The 23,561-nt window shown below is 32.9% G+C and overlaps 2 protein-coding genes across 3 annotated transcripts; one reads left to right on the top strand and one right to left on the bottom strand.

Annotated features, from left to right (window-relative positions):
* Positions 1–4,477: 4,477 nt before the first annotated feature.
* On the top strand, positions 4,478–10,705 carry LOC110620773 (kinesin-like protein NACK1). Of its 2 annotated transcripts, none has more exons than XM_021764630.2 (15): positions 4,478–4,636; positions 5,846–6,224; positions 6,346–6,435; positions 6,539–6,639; positions 6,789–6,905; positions 6,999–7,080; positions 7,161–7,228; positions 7,323–7,382; positions 7,462–7,586; positions 7,986–8,184; positions 8,291–8,401; positions 8,492–8,584; positions 8,673–9,632; positions 9,752–10,071; positions 10,189–10,705. In XM_021764630.2, the coding sequence occupies exons 2-15, from the start codon at positions 5,987–5,989 to the stop codon at positions 10,514–10,516; spliced, it is 2,892 nt and encodes a 963-aa protein (XP_021620322.1). In that variant the 5' UTR covers positions 4,478–4,636; positions 5,846–5,986; the 3' UTR covers positions 10,517–10,705. The 2 variants fall into 2 exon arrangements, with proteins under 2 accessions (XP_021620322.1, XP_021620330.1); XM_021764638.2 differs by having other exon boundaries at positions 4,627–4,763.
* Positions 10,706–11,104: 399 nt separating this feature from the next.
* LOC110620555 (non-specific lipid-transfer protein 2) lies at positions 11,105–11,722 on the bottom strand. Its single transcript, XM_021764347.2, has one exon. It carries the CDS (start codon positions 11,593–11,595, stop codon positions 11,317–11,319), a length of 279 nt encoding a protein of 92 aa, XP_021620039.1. The 5' UTR covers positions 11,596–11,722; the 3' UTR covers positions 11,105–11,316.
* Between the last annotated feature and the right edge of the window lie 11,839 nt (positions 11,723–23,561).

A 23,561-nucleotide genomic window follows, 5' to 3' on the forward strand; every position in this document is an offset into this window, starting at 1 on the left:
GTACTGAATTGGATGCTTTAGAAAAAAATGATACTTGGATATTAACTGCTTTGCCTCCTAATACTAAACCTGTTGGTTGTAAGTGGGTGTACAGGGTTAAATATCATGCAGATGGAAGCATAGACCGCTACAAAGCTAGACTCGTTGCCAAGGGGTACAATCAGTTATTGGGTCTAGATTATAATCAAACATTTTCTCCAGTGGCCAAACTTGTTACTGTGCGTGTTTTCTTGACTGTGGCTGCTGCATATTCATGGCACGTTAAGCAATTAGATATTAATAATGCATACTTGCATGGCTTTCTTGATGAGGACATTTATATGCAAGTTCCTCCTGGTTATGACAAAGCTGAAGTCGGGCAAGTTTGTAAGTTGCAACGATCACTTTACGGGTTGAAGCAAGCTGGCCGACAATGGAATAAAGAATTAACCGCAAGTTTGCTGTCCCAGGGGTTTAAACAGTCTTCTTTTGATCATTGTCTTTTTAAGAAAGGTACCGGAGATACTTTTATTGCTCTCTTGGTTTATGTTGATGATTGTTTGATTGCTAGTCCATCTGCTGCACTAATTTCTTCCTTGAGGCATTATTTGGATAAGAAATTCACCATTAAGGATCTCGGTGATGTCAAGTATTTTTTGGGCATTGAAGTCGCACGCACTGATACTGGCATGATGTTAACTCAACATAAGTTCATCACTGATATTATTTCTGATACTGGTTTGCAAGATGCCAAGGTTGCCGGCAGTCCTTATATCCAAGGTGTTAAATTAACGGCGGACATGGGACAGCCATTGCAAGATGTTGAGAGTTATAGACGACTTGTTGGTCGCTTACTTTATTTGTCCATGACACGCCCTGATATTAGTTATGCAGTTCAGCAACTTAGCCAATTCATGCAAGCTCCACGCACTATGCATCTCAAGGCTGCTCTTACTGTGGTTAAGTACTTGAAGGGTACAAGTTTTATTGGCTTATTTTTACCAGCTACCAATGATCTCAAAATTCGGGCATTTTCTGATGCCGATTGGGCGACCTGTACAGATTCTCGTCGTTCCATCACAGGATATTGTATTTTTCTTGGCACTTCTTTGGTTTCTTGGAAGACTAAGAAGCAATCTACAGTTAGTCGATCTTCTGCTGAATCTGAGTATCGAGCTATGGCTACTACCGTTTGCGAGCTTCAATGGTTAACTTCTCTTTTGACAGATTTTCATATTTCTGTTGTTAAACCTATACCACTTCATTGTGATAATAAGGCTGCTATTCATATAGCTGCCAATCCTGTGTTTCATGAACGCACCAAGCATATTGACATTGATTGTCATGTGGTTCGGAATCAAATACAAGCTGGTCTTCTTCACACACCATACCTTCCTTCATCCCTGCAGTTGGCTGACATGTTCACCAAGACTTTACCTTCCCATTCTTATCATGATTTTGTTTCCAAGCTTGGATTGGTTGATTTTTCATCACCTCCAGCTTGGGGAGGGGGTATAAAGGATATGTGATATGCCATTTGACTATATCTGCAAAATCCTGTAAAATCCCGACTACATCTGTAAAATCCTGTAAAATCCCGTTAGAATAGTTCTTTTAACTAATTGTTAACACACACTCCTTCCTGACTTAGGACTATGACTCTGTATATATATATATGTAAATTGCAGTGGTGAAAGGCAGATATATATAAAAATTATAGAGGCAGCTTCAATCTTGAGCTCCTCTTTCAAATGAATATTTGTTTTTGCCGGCTTCTTCGATCCTCTTGAAGAGACTAAGAGTTTAGAAATTCTACTGATGGCAGCAAACATGGAATTTCGTCCATGGCCGGAAACTGAAGCATCAGAGTGTTTGAGTTCTTGTAGCGTTGTGGACAAAGTATATAGCAACTGTACAGAGGTGGAGTTTTTGCAGCAGAGAAAAGTTCATTAGAAGGAGAATGTGATCCTAAAGAGGTTAGGGACCGAGTGGGTATGGATTCTCCCACAATTGAAGCAATTGCGAAAGATTCTCGAAGCTTAGAAGTTTCATAAGCTACAAATCTGGATGTCAAACAAGAAAGTCTTGATGGTGATGATGAAGGGGTCAAAACGGTGCCGTCGTTTGAAGATAAAAAAGAAGAAAAGCAGAAGAAAAATAGTTATTTTCCTTTACCCTTTGAAGCAGCAGCAATGGCATCCAGACCTTCGGATAGCTCAGAAGATAAGGGAGGTTTTGGGAGAAAAAAAAAATCATAAGCAGCTAAAGGTAAAAACAATGAGTCGTCTTCTAAAAGAAGCAGTGAGTGTTTTGGAGTGGAAAATACGTCAGAAGATTTTGAGGACACATCGCGGATGGTGAGATCAAAGAGAGGGAGGAGCCAGGTGCTGCCGTTAAGATACAGAGACTCTGTTCATAATCTGACCAGGAACATAGGTTGACGAAGAGAAGACGACCAAGAAGGATGGGATTAAATTGGAAGGATATGGTTCTGATTTTGGGTTGTGAGCATGGGGTGAATTGGTGGCTCTGGTTTTGATTTTGGGTGTGAGTTAGGCTTCATGATTTTGTTGTAATAGTAGTAGCAGTAAGGAGAGGTTTGGTAATTTTGAGCATTTCCATTGTTATCCAATCAATGAGCATTCACCGTTCATCGTTACATCGGTTGGATTTAAAATTAAATAAATTAAAAATTAAAATTTAATATTTATAAAAATCAAATTAAATTGATTTTAATAAAAAATTAAATTTAACCAATTTGATTCAATTCGATTTCATCGGTTCAAATTTTTAATAAATTTTTATTTTTTATATTTTATTTTTAATATTTTAAAATTTAATTAAAATATTTTAATTTTAATATTATCTAATTTATATTATTAAAAATAATATATTATTATTACTAATCGATTGACTTTAATTTTTTAAATTTTTTAATAAAAATTGAATTAAATCGAAATAATTGAAATTTTTAAAATTAAAAATTAAATCAAATCGAAATGAATAAAAAATTAAACTAAAATTTTAAATTAATTCAATTGGATTGCTTTATTCAGTTTGAACCGAATACCATTAATATCCTCCCACATATTTTAAAATATTTAAATTATAAAAAAAAATATTAGAGAAACAACTTAGTTCATATTTTTATTATTTATTTATTATTTATTTTATTTTTAAATATGAATGTTAGATAAATAATTTAACTGGATAAAATATTTAAATTATTTTTAATAATGTTAGCTTATAATAATTATGATATTAAAATAATAATAATGTTTAACAAAATAAAAATAAAATTTCATATTTGTAGTAATACTTAAAAGTTTATGAATTACTATAATTTAGTTAATATTAAATATTTATTTATTTATTTAATATTTAATTTTATGGAAAATTAAACGAATAAATAGTGTAAAAATGCTATTTAAAATAATTAAAAATATTATATTTAATAAGTAAAAATAATAAAAAAAATTATATATAATGTGATTAATGTAAATATAACATTATAAAATATTATTGTTATCGTAAATATTTAAAATCTATTAAATTTTAATTAGAAATATGAAATTATATAAGATATAAGGAGAGAATAATCCATTTCAAAAAAAAAAAGGAGAGAAATAATAATTAAATTAAAATCGAAGGATTTTTACTGTTATTTTTAAAATTAAAAATTTCAGAATTTTTTATTTGAAATAAAAAAAAATTAATTCTTTTTAATTAATTAATTGAAACAATGAGAAAATAATTATAAATATTTATATAATTTTTTGAAAAGTTGAAAATATTTAATTTATGGGGTATTGAAAAAAAAAATTTTAACGATAATTTATATTTAATATTTAAATTATGGATAATAAATTAAATTTAAAAAAATTAGTTACAAATTATAATACAATTCTTGAAATTTAATATTTTTAATTTAAATTTATATTAAAATTAAATATATTTTATTTTTATTATATGTAATATCAAATATATTATAAATATTTATTATAAATAAATTCATATTATATAAATATTACGTATAAATAATATATATTAAAATATTTTATTAAATACTTATATTTAATATTATAAATTATGTATATATTTTTTATATTTTAAATTTTTATTAATAATCAATAATATTATATAAAAATCAAAATAAATAATAAAATTACTAAAAAAATGATATTATTATAATAAAAATATATATTTAAAAATTATTTTATTAATAAATAGAATTTTAAATACTGTATTATAATTAATATTGCAAAAAGCTCGACAAACCAGTCAATCCAGGCAAAGCCCTGTTTTCAAAAACTTTGAAGCCCGGTCCCGCTTGATCGCCGATTAATTTACGAAACGCCCGCAATAGTCACACTAATAATGAAACGGTGACAAAAATAAATTATTATAAATAAATAAATAAATTTCCAGATTAATTAAGAGAGAGAGAGAGAGAAACTAGCCGTTAAGACTCGAATTCAAATGCAATTGGTCGCAAACGCAAATTCACAACGTGAAAACAAACAAAGTTCACTACTCTTCTTCTACGAATCTTTCTACCTCTAACGTTCCTTTCTCTCTCTACTCCCCTATTGTCTCTTTTGCAAGCTTGCGGTTCAATCTGCTTGTTTATCCTGAGGGATCTCGGCTTGAGATTTCTGTGAGTTTTGCTTCCCTTCTCTTTTAATTTATTTCCTTGTAAATGTAGCTTTAAATGGTAAGAAATTGAAGCAATCTCTGTTCTTCGTGTACCTTCCTTGTGTAACTGGATTTCATTACCATAAATGGTAGGTCAATTGATTTTATCTCTAATCTGTCTTTGTATTAGTAGGTGATTAATAAATTGTGGAGGGTTTTCCTCAAATTTCCTTTTTTGCTTAATTTTTTTCTCTCTTTGAAACTTGGCAGGTCCAGGTAAGTCGCTTGATCATAAAGTGCAGTTACATTCATTGTTTGGAACTCTTTTTGGAGATTTGTTGGCAATTTAAGTTGATTTTGATTAATTTAATTCCTTAATCTGAGAAATTGTATCGATTTCTGATTGTGGATTAAAATTGAAAATGAGCAGAACAATGGCAGAAGAACTGGAGCCTTTTTGTTCTGCTTTTCATTTGCCTCGATTATTTTGGGTTTAATTTAAGATCAGGAGAAACTGAAGTAAATAATTATGAAATTTCTCTTTAATTTCAGTTACAATTAATAATCTTAACTGAAAGGGCATATGAGAAGAGGCACCAATACAAGAGGGGGAATTTTGGGTTTTAACCTTTGTTGCTTCTTTGTGTGTCTGCGTGTATGTACAGATATTACTTCGGTAATGAAACGTAGTAAACTTAATCACTATGTCTCTTAATTTGAAGCAAAGTTGTATAGCTAAAATCTGGAATTTGTAATTGTCTAATGAAATTATATGTGCAATTTTGGTGTTCCTTCTTGTTTGCAAAATTTGGTTGTTCCATTCTCGAGTGCCGCAGACCTGTGAAATTGAACTGTGACATTGTTTTGAGTTCTTGTTGGTGCTACTGGAGTAGATGCAAGGTTCAGAATAAGTTGTATTTTATTTTATTTTTGGCAAGATCACATATGCTGGCCAAGTTTGTGGTTGTGATCATATGCGGTTCATGGTTTAGGAAGACGAATATTTAAATGTGTTGTTGGTAAAGAGATATATGTAAATCTGTAGTTGCTATTTTCCTATGGGAAAGCTGACTAAATTAAACTGTTGCTGTTGTTATTCAAAACACAAATATTAAGTCACTTGTTTATTATGAAAGCTATTTGAATTTTGAAGTCCCACTGTCTTGTTTTGTTTCCTGTTGTTGACTGACCTTGATGTTTCGTTTGTGTATAAAACTGGATTTGGTGGCAGCAACTGATATTTCAGCAATTTCCGCACCAAGAGAAACGAGACATTAATTTCATAGCCTCTACTGTGAGAGGCATTAGCTTGTGCTACTTTTTGGTCTCTTCTAAACTCAATTAGAGAACAACTGTAGATTGTATAATAAGGATGACAGTAAGAACTCCAGGAACACCGGCTTCCAAGATTGATAGGACACCAGCATCAACTCCTGGAGGTCCTAGATCCAAGGAAGAGAAGATTGTAGTTACTGTAAGATTAAGACCTCTAAACAAAAAAGAGCAGTTAGCCAAAGACCAAGTAGCATGGGAGTGTGTTGATGATCGCACCATTGTATTTAAGCCACCTACTCAGGAACGTGTAGCTCAACAGACCCCGTTCACATTTGGTAAATTATCTGAAAATATGGCCCCTTTTTATTTACAATGTTGATGTTTGATATACAGTGTCTTCTATCTTTCTTTCTTCTGTCATATGTATGAAGCTGTTGAGGTTTTTCTTTTTTCCAGATAAAGTTTTTGGTCCCACTTGTTTAACTGAAACTGTATATGAGGATGGAGCGAAGAATGTTGCTTTGTCTGCTTTGATGGGCATAAATGGTAATGCATAAACTACACATCTGAACATATGGTTATGTCATTTAAGCGTTAATGTTTGATGTTCAAAATATGCAGAACCACTTATTCATGTTTTATATTGCAGCAACCATATTTGCATATGGGCAAACTAGCAGTGGGAAGACATATACGATGAGAGGAATAACTGAGAAAGCTGTTAATGACATCTACAAGCACATAATGAATGTGAGCTTCTTCCGAGCTTCATATTGTTTGTTTCCTGTTATTCATTAGTAGCTTACAATATAAGCTTTAATTTTAATTCTTTCACACACACTCATTGACATCCAAAGGCATTTATTTTATCTGATCTTCCATCTTTGTCCTGGCTGCAGACACCAGAGAGAGATTTTACTATAAAGATTTCTGGACTAGAAATTTATAATGAAAACGTCAGGGACCTGCTGAACTCAGATTCTGGTCGAAATCTCAAGCTTCTTGATGACCCAGAGGTATATTCTATTAAGTGTAGGTTTCTAGTTATGCTTTTCTGAACTCTGAAGGCTTCTCTCATTGAATGAATTTCTTGTCATTCCCACATGCAGAAAGGTACTGTAGTTGAGAAGCTAGTAGAAGAAACCGCAACTAATGACCAGCATTTAAGGCATCTGATCAGTATTTGTGAAGGTATTCTAGTGAAGCCCTTTACTTTAGTCATCTTCCTTTGCCAATGGATTTTGATTAACTTATTACTGCTGTGTTTGAAGCCCAAAGGCAAGTCGGTGAAACTGCCCTTAATGATACTAGCTCGCGGTCACACCAAATTATAAGGCTGGTAAGATCACAGATTATATACATTCACTGATACACGTTGACATCAGCTTTTCTGTGCAAACCAATATTTGGATTTCTATTTGTTGTGGCTGCAGACAATAGAAAGTACTCTCCGTGAAAATTTAGATTGTGTGAGATCATTCGTTGCAGGCCTGGTAAAAATTGAAAACTGTTGCCCTATATTGAAAAATTACTGCTCTCATTGATTATAACTCTTGGGTTCATGACTTGCAGAATTTTGTAGATCTAGCTGGAAGTGAAAGAGCCTCACAGACGCACACAGATGGTGCCAGGCTCAGGGAAGGATGCCACATTAATCTTAGTTTGATGACTCTGACAACTGTCATAAGAAAGCTCAGGTCAGAATCTACTATCAGCACACTTCTGCTTATCAGGACTTGCTTGCTTTTGTCTCCAACCTGCATTAATGTAGACAATTATACTTATCCCTTGATTCTTATGTTGTTAGAATCTTGAAAATAAATTCAACAGACGGAATAGTTAACCAAAATTGTCTAAATCATCTCATTAACGCTGTTACTATCATCTATGAAAAAAAAGAAAAGGAAATTTGGAACTGAGAAATGCTGTTAGAATCTTAAAAGTAAGTTTCAATGCACAAAATTCTTTACCGAAATTGTCTAAATCATCCAATTAATGTTGCCTGCCTCCTGTTTATTTTCTTCGTTAAACATTATAAAATAGCTGATATTCTTTGAACGCATATGAAATTTTTTACTTTTTTTTCTCCTCTGCAGCGTTGGGAAAAGAAGCGGTCATATACCCTACAGGGACTCAAAGCTTACTCGCATTTTGCAGCATTCACTTGGCGGTAATGCCCGTACTGCCATCATATGTACTTTAAGTCCAGCACTCAGCCATGTTGAACAATCTCGAAACACTCTCTTCTTTGCCACACGGGCAAAAGAGGTCACTAACAATGCCCGAGTCAACATGGTATTGATCTTTTATTTCTTAACTCTTTTATTTGAGTTTCTTTCTCAACTTCGATAATACAAGTTCTAATATCTTTTCCTTCCTTTTCTCTAAAACAATTTACCAGGTTGTTTCAGATAAGCAGCTAGTGAAGCATCTACAGAAGGAGGTGGCCAGGCTGGAAGCAGAGCTGCGCACTCCTGACCCTTCAAAGGAGAAAGACATGATAATTCAGCAGGTGCATTGCCATATAAGTTTCAGTTTTGATGAATTTATAACAATGCTGATGAGTGTACCATATTTACATCTTATATCTTATTGTGTCTAGATGGAGATGGAAATGGAAGAATTAAGACGCCAGAGAGATCTTGCACAATCTCAAGTAGATGAGTTGCGGAAAAAAATTCAAGAGGAGCCTCAGGTCTACTCTCTCTCTCTCTCTCTCTCTCTCTCTCTCTCTTTCCCTCTCTATTTCTTTCTGGGCTATTCTCTGAATCATTGGAATGCAGGCTCCAAGCACATTGGAAGCTCCACGTCCATCAGTGAAGAAGTGTCTCTCTTATTCTGATGCATTGTTGCCAAAATGGGACAGCAAGGAGTTAAGCCGCTGCGATAGAACAAGAAAAACTATGTTAAGGCAGTCTATGAGGCAATCATCAACTGCACCTTTCACTCTAGTGCATGAAATTCGCAAACTAGAACATCTTCAGGAGCAACTTGGAGAAGAAGCTAACCGAGCTCTAGAAGTACTACAAAAGGAGGTTGCTTGTCATAGACTAGGTAACCAAGATGCAGCTGAGACGATTGCTAAACTACAAGCAGAAATAAGAGAAATGCGATCCATTCAACCAGTTTGTAAGGAAGTGGAAATTGGTTGTGTTGTAGCTCCTAATAGAAGTGTCAGTGCCAACCTCAAGGAGGAGATAACGAGACTTCATTCACAGGGCAGCACTATTGCAAATCTTGAAGAGCAATTGGAAAATGTTCAGAAGTCTATAGACAAACTAGTAATGTCTCTTCCAAGCAATAATCCACAATCAAACTCGGAAGCAACTTCGAAAGCTAGGAATCAACCAAAGAAGAAAAAGATACTTCCTTTGACATCAAGCAATGGTGCCAACCGGCAAAACTTTATAAGGTCTCCTTGCTCACCACTATCAACTTCTAAGCAAATTTTGGAAAATGATATTGAAAACAAAGCTCCAGGGAATGAAGACATTATTATGTACTCTGAGACCCAGACAGAGTCTGAGAAAGAAACTCCTACTAAGAGTGAAGAAGCTGGAGATGTGTCATCGAGGGAAGGCACTCCAGTCTATCAACGTTCTAATTCAGTTAACATGAAGAAAATGCAGAAGATGTTTCAGAATGCAGCAGAGGAAAATGTAAGGAGCATAAGAGCATATGTAACGGAACTGAAGGAACGTGTTGCCAAATTGCAATACCAAAAGCAGTTACTTGTTTGCCAGGTATAATATTTGAGTCCATTTAAATGTCTAGTTTGTTTCTTAGCATTTGTATTATAACTTTATCTCCTATCTTAATTTTCCTTCCATTGATTGAGAAATTAATTCCATCTGCATTTTAGGTCCTTGAGCTGGAAGCAAATGAAGCAGCTGGCTATAATCTTGAGGATGAAGATAACCTAAATGAACCAGAACCTCAAGTTTCCTGGCAAGTAACTTTTAGGGAGCAAAGGCAGCAGATCATTGAATTATGGGATTTATGCTATGTATCCATCATCCATAGGACACAGTTTTATTTGTTATTCAAGGGGGACCCTGCTGATCAAATTTACATGGAAGTTGAGCTTAGGCGCTTGACTTGGTTGCAGCAGCATTTGGCAGAAATGGGCAATGCAAGCCCAGCTCGTATTGGAGATGAGCCTACAATTTCTCTGTCATCAAGGTTCTTTTTCTCTCTTTCTGTAGCTTAAGAACTCACAAGACATGGCAAATTGCTTCATGATGAATATAAACCTAAACAAACTTTGTTTATCTCTTAATTTTCTTGTTGATTTTGCAGTATTAGAGCATTGAAACGTGAAAGGGAGTTTCTGGCAAAGAGGTTGACCTCTCGTTTAACTGTTGAAGAAAGGGATACATTGTACATGAAGTGGGATGTTCCACTTGAGGGGAAACAGAGGAAGTTGCAGTTTGTGAACAAACTGTGGACGAATCCTCATGATGCGAGGCATGTGGAGGAAAGTGCTGAAATAGTGGCAAAGCTTGTTGGTTTCTGTGAAGGAGGAAACATGTCAAAGGAGATGTTTGAGCTCAATCTTGCCTTGCCAACAGATAAGAGACCATGGATTATGGGCTGGAACCCAATTTCAAACCTATTGCATTTGTGAGAAATACATATTTCATTGTAAGTATTTCTTATTTCTGTACATGTAAATGAATTTTGGAGTTTTTCTCCAGCATTCTTGGATTATTTTTTTTGTTAAATTATGGTGTGTTGTGCCACTCTGCATGAAAATGGTTTGGCTATGACAATCTTCATATTTCAATAACAGAAGAATTTATTCACTTTGTTTCCACTTATAACTTTTTGTCTAATTGACCAAAAGTTTCTATTTAAGTTCAATTTAGTTCAAACATAAAAAATTTTTGTCAAAATTTCTTGATTTATTGACTCATAAAGAAAAAAAAGAATCGAATTTCATGCTTTTTGACTAAATATCTTGATTTAGTCCAAAAATTAAGAAGATCAACGCCTTGATTTTCGGTTAAATGGAGCTTAAATTGAAACTTCTAAACTAATTTGGACAAAAGTTGAAAATATTATAAATTAAACTTTAAGTATTGGGGTGAAATTGAACTTTAATTCATTGTTTATGAATAGGCTCTGTTTTTCTTTTCCCCTGTTCCCCACTTTTAAAATTATGCAGTAAAATTAATTAACAAATTACAATAATATATCTAATTGAAAATCCCAATTAATTGCAGAAAATTAGATTACCATTAAAATAATTATAATGATCCAACTGATTAGATCCATTACAGAGAGTGCCTTTTCAAACTAGTACATGATTAAACCACACCAAAGAACTGAGTTGGGTCAAATTCACAAGTGACCCAACAGATTATTTCCAATAACAACTAGTGCTCCACTATATTCATGCCCACACCAAATTCAAAAATTTTGTCTCTAGCACTTGGGGAATGGAGTTCCACAAGTAGTAGCAACCTTCCTGGCATTTGGTGTGTTGATGAATTTCTTGAGATTTGGGTTGTTGAGGTACTGGCAAAGGCAAGGCTTTTGTTCTTTGATCTTGTCACAGCACTGTTTTGATGGTGGAGAAGAAGATGTGATTGCAGCTACACAAGGGCTCAGCTCTGTTGGGCTACATGTCACTGCCATTGTTAGCTGTGCCTCAGCCAGGAGTAGCACCATCAGAGCGTAGATTGCTACATATGATTTCTTCATTTTCAACACTTTGAACCCAAGAAAGAAATGGAGATAACTCAGAGAAAACTTTACTCGATTGGGAGTGTTTGCCAGAAAGAGAGAGAGGGTGGAAGGGGATGATTGGGTGTTGCACTCCTTTAGGCTTCCATAGCCTCCCTATTTATAGAAGGGAGGAGGGGTGAAAAAGGTAGTCAAGCATAATTATACAATGAAGTCTTTTTTTTATTTTTTTATTTTTTTTGCCATTTAGTCCTTTTGATTAAAAAAAAAAGTAAATTCCCATCAACCCCTTAATTCTTTATTAAATTAATAGTTTATTCATATATCAAAATCACTCTATTAAACTATAGAGAGATGATTATTTAATTGGTGTGTTTTAAAATTGAATCCAACGAATAAATTAAAAATTAAAATTTTGATATTTATAAAAATTGAATCGAATTGATTTTAATCAAAAATTAAATTGAATCGAATGGTCTGATTCAATTCAATTCGATTCAGTTTATCAATTTGAATTTTTAATAAATATTTTATTTTTTATATTTTATTTTTAATATTTTAAAATTTAATTAAAATATTTTAATCTTAATATGATATAATCTCACTATATTATTGAAAATAATATATTATTATCACTAATAAGTTTATTTCTATTTTTTTGATTTTTTAAATCAAACCGAATCGAAATAATTTAAAATTTTAAAATTACAAATCAAATCGAAACGAAATAAATAAAAAAATAAACTAAAATTTTAAATTAATTCAATTCGATCGATTTTTTCGATTTTAACCTAATACGATTTTTTCGATGTGAACTTGTAATGAAAGCAAGCAAGAAAGAATTTGTAGTCATTCATTTGTCTCATCTCTACTAAAGTGTAGTGCAAATAAATAGTTGAGCTTTAGCCTAATGCAAGTCTTCATCCTTCCACCAACATTTTCAACTAATACAACAAAAATAAAATCAATGATTCAAGGAAAAAAGATAGATTCAAAATTAGCTTTTCACACTTAGTGTGAATAGATGAAAATGGGTATCAAATATTCAATTTCTTTTCATTTTTAATTTTTTTTAAAAAATTTAAAAATTATCTAGTTTATTCCTATTTTAAATTCACTCAATTTAAACATCTTTATATTTTATAAAATTCAACTATTTAATCCAACTATTAAATTAGTTAATTTATTTTACTTTTCATCCACGAACTAAATAGTAGATAAATATTTAAAATTACGGGTAAATAATATATATCAATAAAATTATAAAAATTAAATTAAAATATGAAAAAATTATTTTTTAGTTTTTATAATATGAGTAAATTTACTAATAGGTCTCTCGATTTTGAAGTTTTTGATATTTTAAAAAGTCTATTAATTAGTCCATCTATTAATTTTAGTCGTTAAGTATTTTATTATTTAATTTATATAATTTTAAAAAATTAATTAGTTGATTCTCATATGTTTTTAAAAAATTTACTAATTAACGAAAATTAATTGTTAAAAATATTTTAATATATTTTTTAAAATTGAAATTACTGTAAAAGAATAATTAAAAATTTTAATTTTATAAAATATACAAATGTTTTGAATTGACAATTTTAAAATATAAAAACTAAAAATTTAGATATTTAATAGTAATTTTTTCAATAATTTAATGTCCAATGATCTAAAAATGAATGTGGACCCAACCCTCCACCCAAGCATGAGCATGAAGATGAAGAGATTAATGTGTGCAGAAAGAGAAAGTGGCCTCTCTAATCATTTATAAATAAATATATTATTAAATTTTCTTCATGTTCTTAATAATCATATAGCCCATTCTCATGCCTCAATATTTACATTAAATATTAATTTATTATTATTATTTTTTTAAAGTATGGCATATTTATAAATTTTTGGATAAATTATTTTTATATTTTTAATATTTAATAATTTAATTTTTATATTTTTCACTCCATTATGTATTTAATTCTTTAAATGAATTGAAAATTAATTGTTAATAAATAATTAAAGATAATATTTAGGGTGAAAATTTCATGTATATATACATGTATAATTGGAAATGATATAAGCGTTGAAAGTGGGACCAAGTGCGTGAAAGTGGGACCGAGTGCATGAAATAGAAGCATGGGAGAGAATGATGAAGCAAATCCCCATTCTCTATTGAAGTTGTGATTTTGGATTTGGGGCTTTCGGTGATTTTATATCGCTTCTTTCTGTAGCCACATGTTAATTCCTCATCATTACTTTGACTTCTTTTTTATATTTTCCAAAAAAATATTTTATTTTATTAATAATTATTATTTAATAAACTATTAAAAAATTTATTACTAATAAAATATAGAAATTTTTTAGTTTAATTTTAATTAAAATACATAATACTGTCCAATTAAAATACATAAACGGTAAAGAGCATAAAATTATGATTATTTATGGTATAATTGCTAAGATGAGCAAAATCCACAATTTATTTTTTTTTATTTTTTTAATAGTAAAAAAATTTTTTTTTGAATATTTATTTTAACAGAATAATCTTAGTTAATTGTTGATTGTGGAAGTTAACTTAAATTAAAAGAAATATATTATTATAAATATTAAAACAATAATAACTAAATTGTTATAAATTATTAAAATTAAAATAATTAAATTATTATAAAAAATTGAAATTTAAAAAAATTAGATTATTGTAATTTAATTTTAATAAAATAACTATTTTATTAATAAAATAAAATTTTAAAAGTAAAATTATTTTATATTAAAATAACTCTAAAATATAATATTATAAAAAAATTAATAGAAAAAAATCTATACTTCTGACTTTATTATAATTATATTCTGTATTTTTTATTAATTAAAATTTTATTTTTTAAAATTTTTTTAATTTTACTCCACTATTATTTATACCGTTAAAAATTAATAAAATTATCACGTCATTAACTAACTTAATACAACGTCAACAAATTTTAAAATAAAATTATTAATAATTTAAAAGTTCAGAATAAAATTATAATAAAACTAAAAGTATAGATATTTTTGATAAATTATTTATTTTATTATTTTTTTAAATTCACTTTAAATATTAATATAATTTAAAAAATTAATAAAATTAATATTACATTTGATAGTTAAAAAATAATTAAAAAATATCTTAAAAATTATTTTATTATTTTTAATATTTTTAAATTGAATTATATTAAATATTATTTTAAATTATTTTTTAATATTTTATAACTAATATATTTAATAAAATTATTTTGTTAATGATAGTTTTAAAAGAAATGTCAAATAGTAAGATTATATGCTTTATTTCAAATCAAAAATTTTGTAAAGATTTAATTTTATTGATTTTTTTTAACTATTTATTTATTTGAAATAAAAATTTTATTATTTTTTTAATTTAAAATTTTTTATATTAAAAAATGAAAATTACATAATTTTACAAACAAACCAACAAATAATGAACCAAAAAGGAAGATTTATAAAAATGTTTTTGGTACTAATACTACTATTAATAAATTGATCTTATATTTTACAAAAATTTATTAAAATATTTTTAAGTTTTGATTTTGTTAGACATTTTAGTTAGTCTATTTTTTTTAAATTATCACTTTTTACATTTTCGTTCACTTATTTTTCTAAAAAAATATATATTTAAAATGTAGATCTTTTATAAAATATATATTTAAAAAAATATATATTTAATTAAATCTTTTATATTATTTACAAGATAAAATATAATTGGCCAAATATGAGGATGATATGGAACAGTTAGACTGCTATTAAGATTAAGATTATTTTTGCATATTAGGATTTTATTTCTATTGTAAATAGTCTCCCTTGACTATTAGGATTAGAATTATTTTTGTATATTAATATTTTATTTCTATTATAAATAGCCTCCCTTACTATTAGGAACTCACTTTTCAATTTTTAAGAAATTTCAATAAGGCTTTTCGTCTTTTAATCTATCTTTTCTCTTATTTCGTCTTAATCAAACGATATTAATTACAACTCCTGACGGAGTCTAAATAGTCCTGCATCAGAGGAATTCAAATAATTGAAGCAATAAAAGAGCAAGATCTTTTAGTTCTTAAGGTCTCAGTCTTGAATTTTTATTTATCATTATGTAAAATTATTGCTTACCCATTGCATAATGCCAAAGTTTATTTTGATGTATAATGTAAAATAATTAAATAAATTAATAAATAAATAAATTATTATTGGTCAAATTAATTTAAAATTAAATAAAGAAACTTACTTACTTCTCTCTGGGTTGAACTGGATTAAATGGAAACTTTTTCAGAATATTTTAAATAAGAGATTAAAAAAAGTTTTAAATTAAATATTTATAGTAATGAAATTATTGAACATTAAGCTAAACATAAAATAATGTTAAAAGTGAGGCAAATGTGTGAACCAACAAAGACCATAATCATATATAATTATGGTAGTAATGATTTAGCTAAGCATGCTAATTAAAAGCCATTCCAATTCCACATTGAAGAATGAGTGAATCCTCTCGTTATGTCCTACGGTGACCATTATATTGGTTTGATATAAAATTAAATTAAATTGAATAAATTAAAAAGTAAAATTTTAATATTTATAAAAATTAAACTAATTTGATTTTAAATAGAAATTAATTTGAATCGAACTGGTATGTTCACATGGCAAGGATCTAACAAGTAGGTAACACGGTCCAGTCTAAGGTAAAAAAGACACGGACATCACAATCACTCAGTTCATCATTAAAAATCGCCCTTCTCTCGATAGAGCAAGTCTCAGCACGAAATTATCGTTTTCAGGCATAATCCTGCATATCTCTATTACGCTTGTAATCGCGGGATTACCGGCTTATTAGTCAGCGATATCCTTTATCAAATAGTCTGTCACATCATCGTCGAGAAATCAGGAAATACTTTATTTATTTACATTTTCTTACAATATAAAAGAAGAAGAATCACAGAGAGAAAAGTACGCTATTCTCTCACACAAATATTCTCAAGTTCTTCATTCACTATTTTTTTTCAGTTTATTGACTTGAGCGTCGGAATGGTTATTGTGGACACCCACAACTTCACATTCTCTTTCTTATAGGTTTAGCTAATTATAGCACAGTTTCTTTCTGGCCAAATCATTAGTTTATTTTCAGCAACATCATTTTGATTCCGTTGTTGAAAAAATCCATTGAATTTTCTCTGTTTATTTGAATTAAAATTGGCCTTTTATCCCTTTTCACTTAAAAAAAAATACATCTTTTACCTTTAGAAATGGTCGACAATTCACGAGATACTATTAGGATTGTTATCGATAAGGATGTTATCATTTCTTCCATTCCCGACAGTAGACAAAACACACACCCTATGGTCAACGAGGTAGATTTCAACAATCTAAGTATTGAACAAATGCTCCAGTATGTTAGAAGGTTGCAAGTTATTTTCAAGTAATACAACACTCGGGAAGAGGCGTCACTCATGGCTCCTAGAGAGAGGGAGGAAGTTTCCGAAAAGACCTCAAAGACTCGAACAGAGGCAATCCAGACTTAGTCCAAAGAAAAGGACAAGTTTGAGGAAGAGGAGCTATCAGGTGATGTCCTCAAAAGTGCTGGCTGGAAGCTGGTACGGGCTACCCAAAGGTGCCAGGAAGGATGGGGAGAGGACAAAAGGACGAGTCAGAAACAAGGCCAAAAGTCTGAGAAGCAAGGATACAGGGAAGAACACAAAAGTTATCCAGTCTCTCGAAGGGGAGACGACCGAGGTAAGTATAAGAATTACACTCTATTGAATGACTCAAGGACACATATTTTAATGTGGATCAAGAGAAACGACAACGAGGTTAAGTGGCCTCCCAAACTCAATCCCAAGAGAGCAAGAAAGTGAGACAGGACCAAGTACTACCATTTTCATGAACACCATAGACATACAATCGAGGGATGTCGGCACCTGAAAGATGAGATTTAGAGGTTGATAAGAAACGACACACTTCGAAAGTTCATCAGAAAAAGTAGAAGAGATAGGAGACCCGAGCACGAGGAAAATCATAATCATTAGATAGACAAAAGCATGGAGACAAGAACGAAGGCTATAAGGTAATTGCTAGGCTATTCGAGCATGGGTCCTGCACATAATCCGGGCGTTGGTCCGTGAAAATAAATTTATAAATGGACATAAGGCAATTATCAGGCCATTTGGATATGGGTCCCGCATATAATTCGGACGTTGGTCAAGGGAAACATATTCATAAAACGGCCACAAGGCCATTCGAGCATGGGTCTCACATAATAAGGCATCTCATGCCAGGCCACAAGGCAATCGCCAGGCCATAATTCGAGTGTTGATTCGCAAAAGCACATTCAAAAAATGGCCGCATGGCCATCCGGGCATGGGTCCCGCATATACTCCGGGCACAGGTCCTGCACATAATTCGAGCATTGGTCCACGGAAATAAATTCATAAAAGGTCGCAAGACCATTCGGGCATGGGTCCCTCACAATAAGGCATTTGATGTCAGGTTACAAGGCAGGTATACACCAAGCCAGAAGACCGAGTGTTAGTTCCGAGAAGTTTCTAAGACATTTAATGCCAGGCCACAATACAAGTACACACCAGGTGAGAAGACCGAGTGTTAGTCCCGAAAAGTTTCTAAGGCATCTTTATGCCAGGCCAAAAGACGGGTACATGCCAATTTAAAAGACCAGGTGTTAGTCTCGAGAAGTTTCTAAGGTATTTGATGTCAGACCACAAGGCGAGTACACACCAAGCCAGGAGACTGGGTATTAGTCCCGACTCACAAGAAGTTTCTAAGGCATCTTCATGCCAGGCCGAAAGGTGAGTATAAGTCAGGCCAACTACTGGGTGTTAGGCTTACTTTACAAAAAGTTTCAAAGGCATTTGATGTCCGAAAGCTTGTTAAGACTAGAGAAAGCTCGGAGGCACATTAGGGTTAGAAAATGCCCGTAAAGGCTAAAAAAGCCAAGGAGCTCGCAAGGGTTAGAAAAATGTCTGGAATCTCGTCAGGGCTAGAGAAAGCCAGGGGGCTCACAAGGGCTAGAAAAATGCCTAGAAGGTTATCAAGACTAGAGAAAGGCCAAAAGCAGGCAAGAGTTAGAAAATGCTCGGAAGCTTGACAAGGCTGGAAAAGGCCAAGGAGCTCGCAGGGTTAGAAAAATACTCGGAAACTCATCAAGACTAGAAAAAGTCAAGGAGTTCGCAAAGGCTAAAAAAATACCCTCAAAAGCTGAAAAAAGCTAAAGAGCTCGTAAGGGCTAGAAAAATGTTTGGAAGCTTGTAAAGGTATTTGGTGGCAGAAAGCTCGTCAATACTAGAAAATGTCCAGAAGCTCATCAAGGTTAGAAAATGCCCAGAAACTCGTCAAGACTAAAAATCCGGAAGCACGACAAGGCTGCAAAAAGCTAAAAAGCTTGCAAAGGTTGGAAAATGCCCGTAAACTCGTCAAAGCATTATTATATCACTCAAATTAATTTTTGTTAAGACAAGATCTTGAACCTGACACAAGGAGAAAGCAAGGAGAAAGCAAGGACATCATGACAAATAAAGCCCCACGACCTAAATCATGAAAACAACTGTCACCTTCGAATTTAAAGAATCTAAGACCAATGAGGAGACCTCTGATACTACATAACAATCGCCTAAAGTAAGCCATGAGCTGGCACCACAATACAGGTCTACATACAGAGGGAAATGTATACTATTTTTCCACACAAATACTCTCAAATTTTTTATTCATCATTTTCTCCGGTTTACTTACTTGAGTGTCGGAGTGACTGTTATGGACACCTATCACTTCACATTTTCTTTCTTACAGGTTTAACCAATTATAGTACAGCTCCATTTTGATCATGTTATTAGTTTATTTTCAGTAACATCAGTTATCATCTAATCTCCTTATATTATTAAAAATAATATATTATTGCTCATTAATTAATTCAGTTCAGTTTATCGATTTTTTGCTGACTGATCAAGCATAATTTAGCCACATTTTTATCATAATTATTATTGCTTATTTACACATTTTTTAGTTTAATTTATGGTTTTTATCTTGTTTTTACAGAAAAGGAAGAAATTGCAAAATTGGAGAAAAAGTGCAGAAAATTTACAAAAGGGTGATTTGCCCAGTGATTTGCCCAGTGATTTGCCCAAAAATCTGCTCCAGTCACTACCCAGATCAAAGCTAAAGCAGAAACCCGGAGACAACAGACAGCAGTGATATGGGCAGTGATTTGCCCAAGAAACTCGAAGATCACTGGCCAAATCACTCGTAGAAGACATAGAGTACTGACTCACAGAAAAGCGATCTGCCCAGTGATTTGCCCAATCACTTGAGGAAACTGGTCAAAGCACCGGGCAAATCACTCTGACAGCAGAAAATTACAGCAGAGCGGGAAAATGGGCAGCAAACAGAAATCCGAATTTTCAGAAGTCCAAATCCAATCCAATCACTTCCAACACAAATCCAAGAGCCACGAAAGAGCTTCTCATCCAAGGAAATCCAATTGCAATTAAATTCAACATCAAAAGAGGAGTCCAACACCAAATCAAAAAGGGATTTCAAAACCCTAGAGAATTCTTCAGCTATAAAAGGGGAGTCTCAAAACCAGCAAAGGCATCTTCTGATCAGGAACTCAGCACCTTCTCCCTCGCCAGAAACTCTTCAGCTGTTCTTTCTTTTTCTTTCTTTTCATCTTTTGTGTATTTTAGTCACCATGAGTGGCTAAACTCATTATTTTCTAGTTGAAGTTGAGAATATTCAGATTTGTGATGAATTGGGAGGTTTAATACTCCATTGTTGAACTCTTGTTTGTTTCAATATTTATGCAATCTGATCTTTTCTATAAATATTACTTTGCTTTTAGAATCAATAAGGGCCCATTGCTTTTAATTTGCTTAAGTAATATTGTTTGAATGATTTAGGTCCGTAATTGCTTAGGTTGTTCAAATACACATTTAATCAGGTTGCATAATCTAAACTTGACCACGCGGTTGGCAAGGATAGAATTGGGTTTCTCTAAGTCTTAATGCAATCAACAGTTGTTCGATGCTATAATGCCCCAAGGACGTTCCTTGGCAACTTGTTGATTAGTGTTTGATTAGCGAACGTTTCCTAATCAAACTAGAACTAAGGAGGAATTTGGATTGTGAGAAGCGTCTTCCACAACCAAAACTAATTTATTGAAATCAAATAGGAGTCTTTAATAATCAATGATCAATTCTGAACAAACTGAATTAGACTCACACTTCAGCTAGAATCTCTTTCTCATTGGAATTCCTTTTCAATTAAATTATTGTTCTCTTTTGCTTTTAGATTTTAACTCATCAAAACAAACCCCCATCTTTTACTTATTTGTTATTACTTGCCTTAGTCATTATTAGGAAGATACTTGGTGTCAATTCCCTGTGGTTCGACCCTATTGCCACTATCTACAAATTTATTTGTTGATTGATAATAGGTTATTTTTGACGGCTTCGACAACCGCCTATCAAAAATTGGCGCCGTTGCCGGGGAATTGATTTAAACTAACATATTTTCCTTTTATGACCAGGGCTGATCGTAAAGAAGCTATTCTTTACGATCCAGAAATTGAACGCACTGCTAAGACCTTACAAGCATGGCTACGGTAAGTATGTCTTTTCTCTCTTCTCAAATTTCTGAACTAACCTCTATTGTGAGAAATTATAGTCAAGCTCGACAAGTTCAACAACTTCAACAAGCACATGCATTTGAAGGATTCTATGGACAACCAAGACATAATCCCTACCTTGACACATACAATACAGGTTGGGGAGACAATCTGAGCTATGGCTATGCTAGGACAGACCACTACCATGACTACCAAAGAGATCTGCAATATAATCCATGTTGGGGGGACAATCCGAATTATGGCTATGCAAGGGCTGACTACTACCAAAACTATCAAGCCCAAGCAACACCTCAAAACTCCAATATGGAACTTGAAGAGATGGTGAGGAAATTGGAAATTTCTGGGAAAATTCTCCAACAGCAAGTGGATCAAGCGGTCAACTCAGTGGACGCATACATATTAAGAAGAGAGGAAGAGCTTCAAGATCTATGGGACGATGACGAGGAAACAGACCAAGCTGCTGAGTCTGCGGCACAAATCACCACTGCAGAACCTGCTGCTGTCCAAAAATCAGCACCAACCGAAGCTCCTGCTGCAAAAACAGCACCTGCTGTCCAAAAATCAGCAACCTCAGAAATTGCCCCCACTGAACCAGAAGTTGCTGCACTTGCTGAAATTGCCAAAATTACACCAGAAATTACAGAATTTGCTGCTGTCCAAGTTGCTGAAAATAGAGACAGCAACTGCTGTCAAACTGCCACAACCACTGCTGCCCGCAAATCAGCACCAGCCGAAGTACCTGGTACATCCCCTGCTGCTGTCCATAAACCAGCAACTGCTGGAAGTGCCCCAACTGAACCAAAATCTGCTGAAATTTCTGAAACAAACCAGCCCCCTGGACAATCCAGCACAACCAGATTGCTAGCACAGGTAAGTTGTTGTTTGCCCTCCCAAACTGAGATAAATCCAAGACAAAATGCTAGTGCCATCACATTGAGGATTGGAAAGGAATTGCAAGACAATAGGGCTGAAAAATTGCAAAAACAGGCCATGGAAGAAATTCTGCCAGAAAGTGATCAGGGCAGTGATTTGCCCAATTCACTAGTAGAAACTGACCCGATCGTTGGGCAAACTGAGCTGTCCAGTAGTGATTTGCCCAAATCACTAGAAAAGGCAGAGAGTGATCTGCCCAAATCAACAGACCAGGCAGAATCCATTCAAAGGCAGAAACAGCAACTTATGGAGAAATTCAAGGTACCTCCTCCCTTCCCAAAGAGATTTGCAAGATCCCAAAAGGAGAAAGAGGAAAAAGAGATATTGGAGACACTTCGCAAAGTGGAAATCAACATACCCCTACTTGATGCTATCAAACAAATACCAAGGTATGCTAAATTTCTCAAAGAGCTATGCACCAATAGGAGGAAACTTGCTGAACATAAAAAGGTAAGTGTGGGGGAGTGTGTCTCAGCTGTCATTCAAAGGAAACTTCCCACCAAATGCAAGGATAGAGGAATGTTTGCCATTTCATGCAAAATAGGCAACATAGGAATAAAGAAGGCCATGTGTGACCTTGGAGCTTCAATAAATGTCATGCCTCTTTCTATTTTTAACTTGTTGAATGCAGGTACACTCAAGGGCACCAGCATTATGATCCAATTGGCTGATCGATCTGTTGTCTATCCCAAGGGAGTGCTAGAAGATGTGTTGGTGCAAGTGGACCAATTAGTCTTTCCAGCAGATTTTTATGTTATTGACATGGAGGAAGACAAGGGCAAAATCACCTCTGATATCCTACTTGGAAGACCATTCTTAAGTACAGCAAGAACTAAAATTGATGTGCATGATGGCACATTGACCATGGAGTTTGAAGGGGAAATTATAAAATTTAATGTTTATGATGCCATGAAATTCCCCAATGATGTTTCTCCTGTTTATGGCCTTGATATAATTGATGATTTAAGTCAAGAAACTTTTGATTTTGATCAAGAAAATTTACTTTATGATGGTCTTTGCAGGAAAGGAGAAGTGGACAGCAACATCACTGAAGCAGAAAAAACAGCAGACTGCTGTAACTTGCTGGATGTGGGTGATTTGCCCGGTGATTTGCCCAGAATACCAGAAAATCTGCTCAAATCACAGCTCAAATCAGACAGTAAGCAGACAGAAAATGCACCAGAACTGAAACCCTTGCCTAATCACCTCAAATATGCCTACTTGGGAGCTGGAAATACACTTCCAGTAATTATTTCTAACCAGCTCAGCCAAGAAGAAGAGGAAAAGCTCTTTGATGTGTTGAGGAAGCACAAGAAAGCAATTGGGTGGACCTTGGAGGACATAAAAGGCACCTCAAGACCATTCGATGGAGGCTCAAGACAGGATGCAGCAC

This window comes from Manihot esculenta, chromosome 1 (genome assembly GCF_001659605.2).
Source record: "Manihot esculenta cultivar AM560-2 chromosome 1, M.esculenta_v8, whole genome shotgun sequence".
Lineage (NCBI taxonomy): Eukaryota > Viridiplantae > Streptophyta > Magnoliopsida > Malpighiales > Euphorbiaceae > Manihot > Manihot esculenta.